The sequence below is a fragment of the Myxine glutinosa genome, chromosome 7 (assembly GCF_964187855.1).
Source record: "Myxine glutinosa chromosome 7, kmMyxGlut1.1, whole genome shotgun sequence".
NCBI classification, from domain to species: Eukaryota; Metazoa; Chordata; class Myxini; order Myxiniformes; family Myxinidae; genus Myxine; species Myxine glutinosa.
The window spans coordinates 69,000,582-69,017,799 of NC_136267.1; the positions used below are offsets into that span (position 1 = coordinate 69,000,582).

Consider the following 17,218-nt stretch of genomic DNA (forward strand, 5'->3'; position numbering starts at 1 on the left):
AACACTCGAACATCCTGCTATGTTCACAGGTATACTCTTACCCGACAAACGGCCTAAACACATAACTTATTACAGCTAGATTCCCTATCACGACAGTCGGATACCTACCTACACAGATCTATCTGGCTCTAGATATTGCGCTACCCTACCGACATAACACATCTAGAGATTCTACAACCAATGTCTGAATCTCTGCTTTCTTCATACTAACTCGGACCTCCAAGTTATAATATTTGGCCAATATCATAAGTTCCGATCTTTTTAACGCCTGGAACTGTGCCTCGTTAGGGGACGTCACAAACTTTTCTACTTCAAACACCATTGTGACTATTAGTTAGCACCTGTTTATCTTCACAATTTTTTTTCCAAATTTTCAGAAATGCAAATTTGGGAATGTTAGAAAATTCCAAATTTGGGAATTTTGGGAATGTTAGGGAATTCTATCCCGGACGAGCGCGCAATTTCTGTTACGTGCTCCTCCCCAAACCCCGGTCACGGTGTACCTCCGAGCCCCGAAAGGAGTCACGGCAGAAAGATGTGCTATTAATATAATGTGTGTGTCCCAATGACCAATGGTAGAACCACACCAATCAATTGATACAAAAACCAAGTATTGTATTCAAACTCACACAATAATAACACTTAACGCAAGTACAAGGAAACTCTCACTTGTACAGCAAGTGCCATACAATTCCTATGATGGTACCACCAATATATTCCTGAATCAATAACTCACAGTACTCCAACGTGAGCGAACTGTAACATTCCCCAAAGTCAGTGTCACGACACCAGGCCAAAGTCGATCCCCGCTCCGGTGATCACAAGAAAAGGTCATACTGAAACCTGAACCCAGGATGGCTGACAGTCGACGCTGCCGAAGAGCCGCTTGGTGAGAGGTCAGGCCAACGTCGGTCCGGCAATAGTTCACCCAAAAGGCGACTGGGAATTCACACCTTCCGTTCACCAGACAATGAAGCTGACATGATCGATCAGCGGTTCCCAAGTGGAGATCGCTCCGGGGAAAATCCACGACGCGTGTGGAACCAGGCGAAGGGCTTGTGCGAGGTGAAATGGCAGACCGGCCGATAATGGAGGCGTCAGCTTGCGCTCCAACGATGATTCACTCTCGAAACCAAAACACGTCACGCAGGTTTATTTGCAACAGCAATAACGACACTGTCACGGGAATCCCTTTCCCGGGGAAACCAATATTCGCTCGCAACCAATGTCCACAAGGTCTGCTTGACACCACGAAGCAGATAGGCCTTTCTTCCTCAATCTCACTGGATCCTCGCGCCCGCCTCTTCTTCTTCTTCCGGTTTCTCCTTCACCCATTTCGTGTTTCTTCTGAGACTATTTTTACCTTTGAAGATAGTCATCCCCATTTCACACTGAAACGGTAACAATAATAGTACATGAAACTAAAAATGCTTCAAGTCGATGAAAACCACAAAGACGGAAGTGACGAATCCGTAACACAATCTTATACCAAGCTTTATAGAGAGCGTCGGTTCTGCCAAAGCAGTTTCTTGGTGAGGGTTGCAATCCTGTAGGGGCACAGGAAGTGATTCTGACACAGGAAGTCAGCGCAGGAATTTGGAATTTGTTCATGGTGCCAGCCATAACTCGTCTTGTCTTCTCTTCACGGAGGACACCATGAGATTTTTAACATCCACTACAAATCCTGGCAGACACGACGACCACAAGGGACGACAAACATTGATGCCTCAATCTGGCTGTGAAACATTGGGATGACAGTTCATAGCTAGGTCGGGATTCAAACCCAGGCTCGATGGCTTAAAGGCGAATGTGCATACCTCTAGGCTATTCTGCCAGCCCATATGTGACAATGGAGTGCTTCAAGTTTCACAGGATAGTGCAGAGGTAGCACACTTACCTTCTGAACATATAGCCAGCCCATATACGTATATCATGGTATTGGTGGGCAGTGTGCCATTCCTCGGAAGGTGGGAGTCCTGCTGCAATCATTATTTGGTGGACTTTAATTATCCCAGTGTCTTTAGTGAAGTGGGAGTGAGTTATCACCACCACCCTGGCTTACATACCGGATCCACTGTCAAGGAAGTTCATCCATTCATGTGTATTAGGCCAGGCGTCAACTACCGGTTTGGACCACAGATAGTGTCATTTCTGGGGGATGCAATTGCACCACTTAATCATGGTCCCATGCTAATGGCGGTAACTTGGAATTTGTAAAGGGTGCCAGAGATAACTCATCAACTCTTTGTCAAAAGACATCAAGGAATATTTACCATGCACCAACCAATGCCAGCAGATTGGTCCCTGCCTCTGCGTCATCCTCTTGGACACTGCTAACAGGCTACTAGTTGTGCTATTACACTGAATTCAACATAAAGTTTCACAATACACATTTCTCTCAATTTCCATGAACACGAAATACCAAAATAAAAATCAAGAATACTTGCCACTTAACACTGATGTAATTTTGTTGCAGTTGATGCCTCACTTTGTGCTGGACATTTTTGAAGGTGTTCCTGGAATAATTGGCCTGTTCCTTGTTTGTGCTTACAGTGGGACGTTAAGGTATGACATAATTGAATTATCAGGATGTAAAGGTAATGGAAATGCTTGAATAAACTGATACCAATCACAATGCCAAATATGCTGTTGTTGGAAGATAAACATGCCTTACCCATTTCCTTAAATGTTTAAAATTTCCCTTTATAAACGATTATAGATTAACCCTTTGATTTTTCATGATGGCATGCATATATTTATATACATCACACATGGTATGGGTCTCGTTTGGGAAGGCAACGGAAAATCAAATAACTTTAGCTTGGCCCAGTTGGGACCCAGAAAGGGCCCAGTTCAAAGCCCACCCAAAACCAGTACAGCATGAAAAGTGTGAGAAACCAGTACAGTATGGAAAGTGTGAAAAACTAGTACAGTATGGAAAGTGTGAGAAACTAGTACAGTATGGAAAGTGCGTGAAACCAGTACCGGTACAGTATGAAAAGTGTAAGAAACCAGTACCGGTCCGTATGAAAAGTGTGAGAAACCAGTGCCATATGAAAAGTGGAAGAAACCAGTACAGTATGAAAGGTGTGAGAAACCAGTACAGTATGAAAAGTGTGAGAAACCAGTACAGTATGAAAAGTGTGAGAAACCAGTACAGTATGAAAAGTGTAAGAAACCAGTACAGTATGAAAAGTGCAAAAACCAGTAGGCCCTACAGTATGAAAAGTGCGAGAAACCAGTACAGCATGAAAAGTGCGAGAAACCAGTACAGTATGGAAAGTGCGAGAAACCAGTACCGGTACAGTATGAAAAGTGTAAGAAACCAATACCGGTACAGTATGAAAAGTGTAAGAAACCAGTACAGTATGAAAAGCCCGATAAACCAGAACAGTATGAAAAGCACGATAAACTAGTACAGTATGAGAAGTGCAATAAACCAGTACAGTATGAAAAGTGCAAGAAACGAGTACAGTATGAATAGTGTGAGAAACCAGAACAGTATGGAAAGTGCAAGAAACCAGTACAGTATGAATAGTGTGAGAAACCAGTACAGTTTGAAAAAGTGCGAGAAACAAGTACAGCATGAAAAGTGCGAGAAACCAGTACAGCATGAAAAGTGCGAGAAACCAGTACAGCATGAAAAGTGCGAGAAACCAGTACAGTATGAAAAGCACGATAAACCAGTACAGGATGAAAAGTGCAATAAACCGGTACAGTATGAAAAGTACGAGAAACGAGTACAGTATGAATAGTGTGAGAAACCAGAACAGTATGAAAAGTGCACGAAACCAGTACAGTATGAATAGTGTGAGAAACCAGTACAGTTTGAAAAAGTGCGAGAAAGGAGTACAGTATGAAAAGTGCGAGAAACCAGTACCGTATGAAAAGTGTAAGAAACCAGTACAGTATGAAAAGTGTGAGAAACCAGTACAGTATGAAAAGCATGATAAACCAGTACAGTATGAAAAGTGCAAAAACCAGTAGGCCCTACAGTATGAAAAGTGTGAGAAACCAGTACAGCATGAAAAGTGTGAAAAACCAGTACAGTATGAAAAGCGCGATAAACCAGTACAGTATGAAAAGCACGATAAAGCAGTACAGTATGAAAAGTGCAATAACCCAGTACAGTATGAAAAGTGTGAGAAACGAGTACAGTATGAATAGTGTGACAAACCAGTACACTATGAAAAGTGCGAGAAACCAGTACAGTATGAAAAGTGTGAGAAACCAGTACAGTATGAAAAGTGCGAGAAACCAGTATAGTATGAAAAGCGCGATAAACGAGTACGGTATGAATAGTGTGAGAAACCAGTACAGCATGAAAAGTGTGAGAAATCAGTACAGTATGAAAAGCGTGAGAAACGAGTACAGTATGAATAGTGTGAGAAACCATGCAGTATGAAAAGTGCGAGAAACTAGTACAGTATGAAAAGTGTGAGAAACCAGTACAGTATGAAAAGTGCGAGAAACCAGTACAGTTTGAAAAGCGCGATAAACCAGTACAGTATGAAAAGTGTGAGAAACCAGTACAGTATGAAAAGTGTGAGAAACCAGTACAGTATGAAAAGTGCGAGAAACCAGTACAGTTTGAAAAGCGCGATAAACCAGTACAGTATGAAAAGTGTGAGAAACCAGTACAGTATGAAAAGTGTGAGAAACCAGTACAGCATGAAAAGTGCGAGAAACCAGTACAGTATTAAAAGTGCGAGAAACCAGTTCATTATTAAAAGTGTGAGAAACCATGCAGTATGAAAAGTGCGAGAAACTAGTACAGTATGAAAAGTGTGAGAAACCAGTACAGTATGAAAAGTGTGAGAAACCAGTACAGTATGAAAAGTGTGAGAAACCAGCACAGGATGAAAAGTGTGAGAAACCAGTACAGCATGAAAAGTGTGAGAAACCATGCAGTATGAAAAGTGCGAGAAACTAGTACAGTATGAAAAGTGTGAGAAACCGTTACAGTATTAAAAGTGTGAGAAACCAGTTCAGTATTAAAAGTGTGAGAAACCATGCAGTATGAAAAGTGCGAGAAACTAGTACAGTATGAAAAGTGTGAGAAACTAGTACAGCATGAAAAGTGTGAGAAACCATGCAGTATGAAAAGTGCGAGAGACTAGTACAGTATGAAAAGTGTGAGAAACCGTTACAGTATGAAAAGTGTGAGAAACCAGTACAGCATGAAAAGTGTGAGAAACTAGTACAGTATGAAAAGTGTGAGAAACCATGCAGTATGAAAAGTGCGAGAAACTAGAACAGTATGAAAAGTGTGAGAAACCGTTACAGTATGAAAAGTGTGAGAAACTAGTACAGTGAAGAGCCGGGCTCTTGCTTGAGACGGACGAAGTGACGGGCAAGACACAAACTCTTCCGAGAAGATGTTTATTGTAAAAACCAACTCGGGAACTCTGAAAAGCCCGTTTATCGGGCTGCATATATATCCAAAACCAGAAAGCATAACCGAAACCGAAAGCCACGCCTCTCAGGCGAGGCGTGTTTCGGTGGTCACGTGACCGACAGGTGCAAAGGATTATAACCGCACGCGCGGCACGCTTTGGTGGTCACGTGACCAGCCACCCCGGCGCCGAGGTTGTCCACCGGTGACGTCACCGGCTGGAGCAAGGAGATTCTGCTGCTGGTCTCGCTTGGGGGACCCATGGGTCGCTACACACGCCCCCCCAGAATGGACTTGATCCAGGAAGGTCAACCTGAGGGGGTTCCGGATGACCCGACCGAAACGACCCCTGGCCAGTCGCGGGGGGGGGGGGGGGGGGGGTCTGGTGTGGTGGCGGGTGGTCGGACGGGGGGTGCAGTGGACGGGGGCGGCCGCGCCGCGGTGGGAGAGCCAGCCGTGGCGGCTGGCCGACGTCCATGTGGGCCGGTTTGAGGCGGTCCAGCGAAATCCGGTCCGCCCGGCCACCGATGCCGACGATGAAGGACTTGTTGTCCCGTCGTAGGACCCGGAAGGGTCCGTCGTATGGTGTTCGGAGCGGCCCCCGGTGCGCGTCGTGGCGCACGAAGACGTACTCCGCTGAGCGGAGTGCTGGGGGGACGTAGGATTGGGGGTCGCCATGACGGGACGTGGGCACCGGGGCGAAACGTCGGGTGGCCTCCTGGAAGGCCGTGCGCTGGCGCGCGGTGGACCAGGGGCTGGTGGCGTCGGGCATGAACTCGCCCGGTACGCGGAGGGACTGGCCGTACACCAGCTCGGCGGTGGACGCCTGGAGGTCCTATTTGGGGGCCGTGCGTAGGCCTAAAAGGACCCACGGGAGCCGGTCGGCCCAGCCGTCGTCCTGGAGGCCGGCCATGAGTGCGGCCTTCATGGAGCGGTGGAACCGTTCGCACAACCCGTTGGCCTGGGGGTGGTAAGCCGTGGTGTGGTGTACGGTAACGCCCAATGTGCGGGCGATCACGCCCCATATTTCGGACGTGAACTGTGGGCCGCGGTCCCGTCGAGATGTCCGCCGGTGCGCCGAAACGCGCGACCCAGGTGGCGATGAACGCCTGGGCCACGTCAGCGGTGGTGGTGGAGGTGAGGGGCACGGCCTCCGGCCACCTGGTGGTCCTGTCCACCATGGTAAGCAGGTGGGTGAACCCCTGCGATGGGGGAAGGGGACCCACCAGGTCCACGTGGACGTGGTCGAACCGTCGCTCGGGCACGGTGAAGGGAGCCAGCAGAGCCTGGGTATGCCGGTGGACCTTGGCCCGCTGGCAGGGTGTGCAGGCGTTGGCCCAGTCGCGGACGTCCCGTCGCAGCCCATGCCAGACGAAACGCGCCACCACCAGCCGCTGGGACGCCTTCCGGCCCGGGTGAGAGAGGCCGTGGAGCGAAGCAAAAATGCGACGCCTCCAGGTGACCGGCACAACGGGGCGAGGTCGGCCTTGGGAGATGTCGCACAGCAGGACTGTGTCCGCGAAGGGGACGTCAGCCAAGCGGGGGCCCGTGTCCGCCACCCAGAGTGCCTGCACCGTGCCGTCGGTGGCCTGGTCCGCTGCCATGAGGGTGAAGTCGACGCCGAGGTGGACGGCGTTGGTGCCGGCTCGAGAAAGGCAGTCGGCCACGGCGTTGTCCTTCCCGGCGACGTGCCGGATGTCCGTGGTGTACTCCGACACGGCGGAGAGGTGGCGCTGCTGGCGGGCCGACCACGGCTCTGTGACCTTGGCCATGGCGAAAACCAACGGCTTGTGGTCGACAAAAGCCGTGAACGGGCGGCCCTCCAGGAGGTGGCGAAAATGGCGGACGGCCAGGTACAGCCCGAGGAGCTCGCGGTCGAAGGTGCTGTACTTTAACTCGTTGGGCAGGAGTTGCTGGCTGAAGAATGCGAGCGGCTGCCAGGCCCCGTTTACCCATTGTTCATGGACCGCACCCACAGCGTAGTCGGAGGCGTCCGTGGTGAGGGCGATGGGAGCCTGGGGTACCGGTTGGGCCAGCAGCGTGGCATTGGCGAGGGCCCGTTTTGGAGCTGGTGAAAGCAGCGTCCATGTCCGTGGACCAGACGACGTCGCGCTTCGCCGGCTGGCCGCGGAGGGCGGCGTACAAGGGCCGCATGAGTTGCGCAGCTCGGGGCACAAAGCGGTGATAAAAGTTCACCATCCCGAGGAACTCCTGCAGCGCCTTGACGGAGCGGGGGCGCGGGAAAGCGGCGATGGCTTCGACCTTGGGCGGCAGCGGCACGGCGCCGGTCCGGGTGATGCGGTGGCCCAAAAGGTCGATCGTCGCCGCACCGAAGTGACATTTGGCCGGGTTGACGATCAATCCGTGCTCGCTGAGGTGGCCGAACAGCGTCCGGAGGTGGAGGAGGTGCTCGGCTCTGGACGTGCTGGCGACGAGAATGTCGTCCAGGTAGGTATAGAGGAATGGCAAGTCGCGCAGCACGCCGTCCATCAGGCGCTGGAACGCCTGCGCCACGTTTTTGAGGCCGAAGGGCATCCGGAGGAATTCAAAGAGGCCGAAAGGTGTAATCACGGCCGTCTTCGGGATGTCGGCTGGGCGGACGGGCACCTGGTGGTACCCCCGAATCAGGTCCACTTTTGAAAAAATGGTCCGCCCCGCCAACCGGGCGGAAAAATCCTGGATGTGCGGGACGGGGTACCTGTCGGGGGTAGTGGCGTCGTTGAGGCGGCGGTAGTCGCCGCATGGCCGCCATACGCCCCCCGGCTTCGGGGCGATGTGCAGCGGCGGTCAGCGGTGCCAAGCGCAGCGACCACGTAATGGTATCGAGTGGCGTCCTCCGTTATGCCACGCAGGGCGAACTGGGAGTCAGCCTGCGTGAACCAGACGGCGGCATGTGCTTCCCAGAAGGTGGGCAGTTTGAGGGACACTGCGGTGTCCATCGCGCGTTGTAAATTCGGGGTCACCAGTGAAGAGCCTGGCTCTTGCTTGAGACGGACGAAGTGACGGGCAAGACACAAACTCTTCCGAGAAGATGTTTATTGTAAAAACCAACTCGGGAACTCTGAAAAGCCCGTTTATCGGGCTGCATATATATCCAAAACCAGAAAGCATAACCGAAACCGAAAGCCATGCCTCTCAGGTGAGGCATGTTTCGGTGGTCACGTGACCGACAGGTGCAAAGGATTATAACCGCACGCGCGACACGCTTTGGTGGTCACGTGACCAGCCACCCCGGCGCCGAGGTTGACCGCCGGTGACGTCACCGGCTGGAGCAAGGAGATTCTGCTGCTGGTCTCGCTTGGGGGACCCATGGGTCGCTACAACAGCATGAAAAGTGTGAGAAACCAGTACAGTATGAAAAGTGTGAGAAACCAGTCCAGTATGAAAAGTGTGAGAAACCAGTACAGTATGAAAAGTGTGAGAAACCAGTACAGTATGAAAAGTGTGAGAAACCAGTACAGTATGAAAAGTACGTAAACAACCTGGAGCCGTATGAGATGGATGGTCGGACAAACTGCAGGTCATGTGTTCGATTTTTCTTTTACTCATAATTTTCTTTTTTAATTCATGGATTCTAAACACTGTAAAACCGAATTTAATGAAACGTACGTATAACAAATTGGTTCTCTAGTTTATACATTAGGTTATAGTGAAAATTCCCTTTATGTATTGAGTCATCATATAACGAGTCGTGCATGTATTTATTTCTTTGCGCAGCGAAAGTGAATATTTCTAAAATGTGCAAATTAACCGTGTGCCATGTTCTTCCATATTTTACCTCCACCCTCTGAGATTTGTCCTGTCTCGTTTTTGTCAGACAATGCTTCTGATATGGTTACTTGAGTTTTATGCAATCAAAATGTAAATGCCTCATTACTGTTTTCTCTGTTTTTCATGACTTATCTGTCATGTTTCAATGCCCAAATAAAGTGATAATGTCTATTTCTTCCAGTACCGTTTCTACTGGAATAAATTCCATGGCTTTGGTGACATTGGAAGATATTGTGAAACCTTGTTGGGGTCAAATGTCTGAGAAACAACTCAAACATATTCCAAGAGCACTTTGTGAGTTTATTATTTCCTTTGCAAAATTGGAAGGTCAAAAAAAAACAACGTTTTAATAGCTTAATGGAATATATTATATGTGTCCTCTCGGTTAATCATCTTAAGGCAAGAAAAAAACGAGTTTGAGGAGGGGAAGGAGTGCAGAATTTAAGCCAATGAATCCACTTTTAAAGGACTGCACAATAAGGTGAACAGACACCATCATACATGGTAGTTTACTCACCTTTCTTTTTTTTTTTTTTTTGTATACTGAATCGAGGCTCTTGAAAGAGCTAACATTTACTTCACAAACAAATCAACCAGACAAACAAAATATACAAAAAGAGGGAGCGGAAGACAAGATGGGGAGAGAAGGGGAAGTACACAAACACAACATCCAAGAGCAGGGAGATGTGTGGAAGGGAGAGGGCCCGGGGGGAGGAGGCATGGGAAGGGGGGGGGGGGGTAGGGAGAAGTATAAAACACAAGGACACCAAGGACTTCCTGGACAGAAGTTGGTATTTCAAAAAAGTGGAATTGGGGTGAAATTAGCGGGGGTAGAAAAGATCAAGGTTTTGGATGTGGGAAGATAAGAGATGGTGGTGAACAGCTGTTTTAAAGACTTGGAGGGTGGAGTGGGATTGAAGAGAGTGAGGGAGTTTGTTCCAGAGGTGGGAGAAAAGAGGAATGAAGGAGTGAAGGTGAGCAGAAAGTCTTGATTTTGGCAATTTAACCTTGGAGCTATCTGGACTGTGGTCTATTCACAGCCCCACTATAAACCATCGTTCCGGTCTATCCCAGGCAAGAGTATACCATATTTTTGAGATGTTAAGTCAGCTACCACAACAGGGAGCATTCCCTTGTGAATGTTGAAGATTCGACGGTAACTTTTGAAAGGAGCAGGCATTTTGTGCTGATACTATGCCAAGTTGTACACGTCTGTCCTGTGCTACCGGGGTCACCCTCAGCATCATTGCATGAATGAACCTTAAAGTATGCTGCCTATGTCACATCCTTGCCAATGAAATGGGAAAGACTACTTTTTAAATCTTTTTTTTCCCACCATTTAGCCTTCCTGTTTGGATTTCTGTGCATCACTGTGGCCATGCTCTGCTCACTGCTGGACAATGAGGTCCTAAGGGTAAAATCACTAATCACAATCAACAAATTTGTTGCACAACTGAGTTTATGTTCCATTAACCTGCTATTGCGTATCGCATTACATTTTGGAAAAGTATTTTTTCTCCCTTATTATGGCAATGAATGAGAATGTCCAATGTGGACTGGCTTTCTTACAGGCTTCTTTCACTGTAATGGGAGTAACTGGAGGGCCTCTACTAGGCATATTTATCCTGGGCATGTTCTTCCCTGTGGCAAACTCTTGGGTAAGTTGTTGTTAATTTACAGAAGCACAGAAATGTTGGATTTGGAAATACTAGGACGTGCCCGTACGTGGGTGCCCGTTCGGAAAACATTCCAAACCGCGTGGCAGTAACGACCACAGAACCCCCCCCCCCTCTATTTACATGAAATGGTTTGGTCCATTCGCAAAGCCAAAGCGAACGACCACAGAACCCCCCCCTCTATTTACATGAATGGTTTGGTCCATTCGCAAAGCCAAAGCGAACGACCACAGAACCCCCCCCTCTATTTACATGAATGGTTTGGTCCATTCGCAAAGCCAAAGCGAACGGCGAACGGCTAAATCGCCATAGCTCGGTAACTACTTCTCCGATTAATATGAAACCTTGAAAAGGCACATCCTCAGGTCCCCAGCAATATACCTGGCAAGTTTCAAGTATATCGGACCCGTGGTTGTCGAGAAACAGCGGTCACAGACAACACACACACACACACACACACACACACACACACACACACACACACACACACACACACACACACACACACACACACACACACACACACACACACACACACACACAGATTACTGGAATTATAGATAGATTAAATTCATAGGAATAATTAGACTACCACATTTGTAATGGAAAGCAGCATATTTCAGAATGATAAGCATTTATTTTCCGTGATGTGTTTTCATCTTCCGATGGGCATTCAATTTTGACACATGAGATACTCACAATTGTCCAATAAACTCCAAGTTTTTTTTTTAATTCTCAATATATCGGTATAGATACTAAGGAAAGGTCATCGTGGAAGATTAACTACATTGTGACTTCCGGCTCCACTGCACACTGTGCCGCCATGGCTGACACACACTGGCCAGAATGATCGTGAGGACCTTGGAGCACGCATGCCTCTCAGGCATGCGTGTATTGTGTTGTATTGTGTTGAATGACGTGTTGACGGAGTGAGAGGTGGCGCATGCGCATAATAAAGGAGTCCTGTAATGGCGTCAGTCGACAGTGTCTGTCTCCTTCACTCGGCCCGGCTCCGATACTGAAACGTCGACGTGAAGGCGTTTGTTCAGGATATAAGGTGATCAGACGGGGGAAGGCGTAATCAAGACATGGCGGTATTCGGGAATATTGCGCCTTTCGACGAAAAAGCGGAGTTGTTCGAGGACTACACGCCACATGGACAGATGCGACGCATTTTTGGTGGCGTACAGGATTGAGGAAGAGCTGCAGGTGAGTTTATTTTTGGCCGTGGTGGGTGCAGAAGCGTTCAGGTTAGTGAAGAACTTGTGTCACCCAGCCGCACCAATAGCGAAAACTTACGATCAGCTGAAGGCGTTGTTGACAGACCATTCCACGCCGAAACCGATCGTGATCGGGGAGTGATATAAATGTTGGACATCTTTCCAGGGAGAGAACGAGACGGTGGCCGATTACATCGTGCGATTGAAGAAGCTCACGTGGACGTGCTCATTTGGGGCCTTTCTGAACGAAGCCCTACAAACAAGCTAGTATCGGGACTCCACCCTAAAATGTCTCGGACTCAGACTAACTTATTGTCCAAGGCGGATTTGTCATTTGAGGAGGCCAGGGTGAAATGTCTGGCGGATGAGATGGCCAGCAAAGCGAACCAAGAGCACATGGGTCAGACATCTTCGGAGGTGACCAAGGACGGTGCAGCGGAGGCGAATCAAGTCCAGCAGGGGAAGGGAAGTTTCATACAAGGTGGGAGGAAAAGGGAAGCACACAATAAGCCGACGGCCGGAGTCTGGTGCAAATGTTGCGGTCGGACAAATCATCGCACAGAAAACTGCCGACTCAGGAATGTGAACTGTCATTCCTGCGATGAAAAGGGACATATTTCCAAGGTATGTCCAGGAAACATCAATCAACAGGATTGAAGACAGAAGAAGTACGGCTTAAAAACTAAGTTCCGCCAAGTACGTGGATTCCAACAGCGATCAGGAATCAGATAGGGAACGAGACCATGAAGGATTTGGGTTGTACCGAAACGGTGAAGACTCTCACAATAAGGTTAAACCCATTAAAGTCAAGGTGGCTGTAGGACATTGTGATATCACCATGGACCTGGATACTGGGGCATCACGCTCCACGATTTCAGAGACTGTGTACAGAAATAACCTGTCTAAGTATACCTTGATTGATACAAACATAACTCTTCGTAGTTACACTGGGGAGGTAGTCCCTATATTGGGTTGTGTAAAGGTACCAGTCAAATGTCCGGATAACCCAGAGATGTTGTTAGAACTTGTGGTGGTAGAGGGGACACGTCCATGCCTATTGGGGAGAGATTGGTTGAGTAAAATCAAACTGAATTGGGAAAATATTTTCTCAGTGTCAGACATCTCCAAAACCAAGGTCCCAGAATCAAAAGATTACCCCCCAGAGTTCAAGAGGTTGCTAGATCAGAACAAGGTACTATTCTCGACTACCGGGGCAGGGATCAAAGGATACACAGCGACACTCAAATTAAAGCCGAATGCTAAACCGGTATTCCAGAAAGCGAGGCAAATTCCATACTCGATGGCAGGCAAAGTAGACAAAGAGTATGATAGGCTGACAAAAGCAGAAATACTGAAACCAGTAGCAGTTAGTGATTGGGCGTCACCAGTAGTACATGTTCCCAAACCCAATCAATCAGAGTTTGTGGTGATTACAAAGCCCTAAATGAGGCCATTGAGGATGATAATTACAAACTACAATACACTCAGGACTTGTTTGCCAACATTACACAGAATGGCACACAGCCTAAAGTGTTTTCCAAGCTTGATTTGACAGGAGCATTCAATCAGTTATTTCTTGACGAGGATTCCTCTAAATTACTCGTGCTAAACACACAGAAAGGTCTTCCAGCTCCAAAAAGACTATGTTTTGGTGTAAAAACAGCACCATCTCAGTTTCAAGCAACCATGGACAAAATTATGTTAGGAATAGAAAATGTCCATTGCTATATGGATGACATCGTGGTAGTCATGGATATGGCAGATCAGCATGTGAAGGTGTTGGGAAAGGTGTTGCAAGCATTGAAGAAGAGCAATGTGCGACTAGGGTATAAAATGTCTTTTTTAATACACGACTTGACTATCTAGGTCATAGTTTGAGTGCTGATGGGATTCGTCCATTGCAAAACAAGGTAGAGGCAATTCGAAAAGTGGGAAAACCAACGAATGTATCCGAATTGAAATCCCTGTTGGGAATGGTTAACTACTATGGGAAATTCATTCCAAATTTGTCCTCAAACCTGACACCCCTCTATGGCCGATTGAACCATTCCAAGAAGTGGACGTGGTCTCAGCAATGTGAACAAGCTTTCAGTATGTGAAGATGGTGCTTACGGGAGATAAAGTCTTAGTACAGTACGATCCTACGAAAACGCTCGTGTTAAGCGTAGATGCCCAAAAGGGTTCGGGGCTTGTCTCAGCCATACATTGGCAGTTGGGACCGAACATCCGATTGCATATGCGTCGCATACCCTGAGTCCAGCAGAAAAAAAATTACGCACAAATCGAAAAAGAGGGATTGGCAATAGTGTATGGATTGAAGAAGTTTCATTTGTACGTGTTTGGGCGGAAGTTCAAATTGATCTCAGATCACAAGCCACTGACCCGAATATTCGGTCCCAAAGTAGGAATACCTCCATTAGCAGCGGCTAGAATGCAATGGTGGGCATTGTTGCTAAGTGGGTACACCTACGACATTGAATACCATAAGTCGCAACAAATCGCAAACGCCGACATGTTAAGCCGATTTGCAGTCAACGATCCAAGTTCGGCACATCCGGAAGAAAACGTTGTTTTCAAAACAATGGTGGACTCGTTACCGTTGAATGCAAAACAAATTGCAGAGAGTATGGGGAAAGATCCGGTATTAGCGAAAGTGTACGAGTACACTTTATCGGGATGGCCGAGTTATTGTACGGATAAGACGTTACAACCGCACTTCACACGGCGAGACGAGCTGTCGGTCGATGATGGATGTTTGTTGTGGGGACGACGGGTTGTAGTTCCCAACCCGCTACAAACGCGTATACTCGGTGAACTTCACGAAAGTCACCCCAGTGTTTGTCGGATGAAAGCGTTAGCGAGGTCGTTCGTTTGGTGGCCCAGGCTAGATGGGGACATAGAAGACAGGGTCAGATCATGTAGCAAATGCACAGATGCACAATTAGCACTGAAAGTTGTTCCTCTTTTGTTATGGTCTTGGGCTACAGAACCGTGGCAGAGAATTCATGTGGACTATGCAGAAGTCAAGGGTCAAAACTTTATCGTGGTTGTAGACAGCTACTCTAAATGGCTAGAAGTCTTCCCTATGTCTAGCGCCACCGTGGGGTGCAACCCTCGTTTGATCGAGGTTCTACGATCCTTATTTGCAAGATATGGGTTGGTCACTCAGTTATTCTCAGATAATGAACCACAATTCATTGCGGACGAATTTGTTGCATTTTTGAAATCCAATGGTGTTGAACATACCTTATGGCCCTCCCTTCCATCCCTCTTCAAATGGATTGGCTGAAAAGAACGTACAGACATTCAACAGAATGTTCAAGAAATCAGATAATTCATTGTCGATACAACACAGGGTAGCAAAAGTACTCCTGAATTATAGGAACATGCCACACACTACAACTGGGATAACACCCACAGAACTGTTCCTGAAACGCACTCCCAGAACTCGACTTTCGTTAATCAAACCATGTCTACAAGGAAAAGTCGAAAAGAGGCAGATGGCTTCAAAATTCCAACACGACGGATTACACCCGAACCTTCCTCAATATGACATGTATCAGCCGGTATGTGTTAGAAATTTAAGGGGAGGAAAAGAGAAGTGGATACATGGTACCATCGTATCCATTAAGGGTCCTAACACGTACCTAGTCAGCATACCGGGAAATAACCGCCAATTTGTACACGCAGATCATTTGATCGCAGATGACTCTCGAGAGCAAACACCAAATCCGTTAGAGAGAGCTTACCTACCGGAGGTGGTACCAAGACTAGACGTCCCATCGATTAGTCTTCCTGTTAGTTTAAGACCTCCAGAGAAGTTGGTAAATCCAATACCAGAACCAGGAGATGACAAAACTGGTTTAAATGAGAAACCAGTAGTTTCACCCTCACCAGGAGGCAGTAAGGGTGCAACCATAACACCAATAACCGTCAGAAGGTCCACTAGAGTGATTAAACCTCCATCCTGGTTAGATCTGTAGTTCTTCAACTCGAATGGTACAACAGTGAGGTTTGGGGATTTCTTTGGGAGTAAAATAATTCTGATGCTTCAAGTAAATTTTGTGTTGTTCTAAAAAGAAAAAAAAATGTTCTTGTTCTTCCAATGTTCTAATGTTCCTTTTGGTACTCAACCAGTAACAACTGTGGTGAAAGCTATAACTGAAGAGATGAAGGGAATTGATGTTTTATTCCTGGGGTTCTTAACGTATCCATACCCCTTGGGGGTATGGGGACCAAAGTCTGGGGATATGTATCTCTGTGAAACAGGTTTCTCTGCATTATTGAACCTGAAATCAAAGTGGAGAAATCGAATTGATGTGTCCGATGATATGCGAGTAGCGTTGTCAATAACTGTGCCCCGATTCCATATTCTGATTGCATTGGATGAGTAAAACGGCTTGCATAAAACTTGCATGTTTTAGATTAGTTTAGTTTGTTTTGTTTCTTTGTTAACAAGTAAAGAAATAAATAGGGATAAAATCCTCATGATTTTCTTTCCTGTTCTGTTCCTAATTATCTATATGTAAAACTAAGCTATTGAGATATTTTTAAGTCACACTGGAACCTAATGGGAATGGTAATTAGGCGCGGATCCCCGAACTTGCCCCATTTTCTGGGCAATAAGTTACCAATTTTCATCCAAAAAAATAGGCAATTAAAGTAAAAACACCCCTCAAAATGCACCACAGAGCACCTAGAAATCAAAAAAATCCTAGGGGGACATGCCCCCAGTCCCCCGAGCTATGCGCACCTTCGGTGCACCTTGGTCAGTCTAGCGAAGGGGGTATGGGGACATCGTGGGCAATCTGTTGTGGGTGTTGACAGGGAAAAAGGTTAAGAACCCCTGATTTATTCAAAGGTTCAGAGTCATGGTATAATACCAATGTTAAATTAGAATAGGTATTGCGTATATAGGATGGAGGAGTATTGTGTTAAATGACGTGATGATGGAGTGAGAGGTGGCGCATGCGCATAATAAGGGAAATTCCTGTAATGGCATCAGTCGACAGTGTCTGTCTCCTTCACTCAGCCTGGCTCCTATACTGAAACGTCGACGTGAAGGCGTTTGTTCAGTATATTACAACATGTAACATGTATGTGCATATGCCATGGGAAATCCCCACATAGCCCCACCCACAAAGATGTGTTTACAG

At 47.1% G+C, this 17,218-nt stretch overlaps 1 protein-coding gene across 1 annotated transcript in view; it reads left to right on the forward strand.

Moving 5' to 3' along the window:
- The window catches only part of LOC137430757 (sodium/iodide cotransporter-like), a 127,601-nt gene that overhangs the window by 68,125 nt on the left and 42,258 nt on the right, over nucleotides 1-17,218 (forward strand). Inside the window, exons 8-11 of the mRNA XM_078781825.1 lie at nucleotides 2,477-2,565; nucleotides 9,348-9,460; nucleotides 10,510-10,580; nucleotides 10,738-10,824. Coding sequence (XP_078637951.1) covers nucleotides 2,477-2,565; nucleotides 9,348-9,460; nucleotides 10,510-10,580; nucleotides 10,738-10,824 — 360 coding nt within the window. The remainder of the gene's footprint in view (nucleotides 1-2,476; nucleotides 2,566-9,347; nucleotides 9,461-10,509; nucleotides 10,581-10,737; nucleotides 10,825-17,218) is intronic.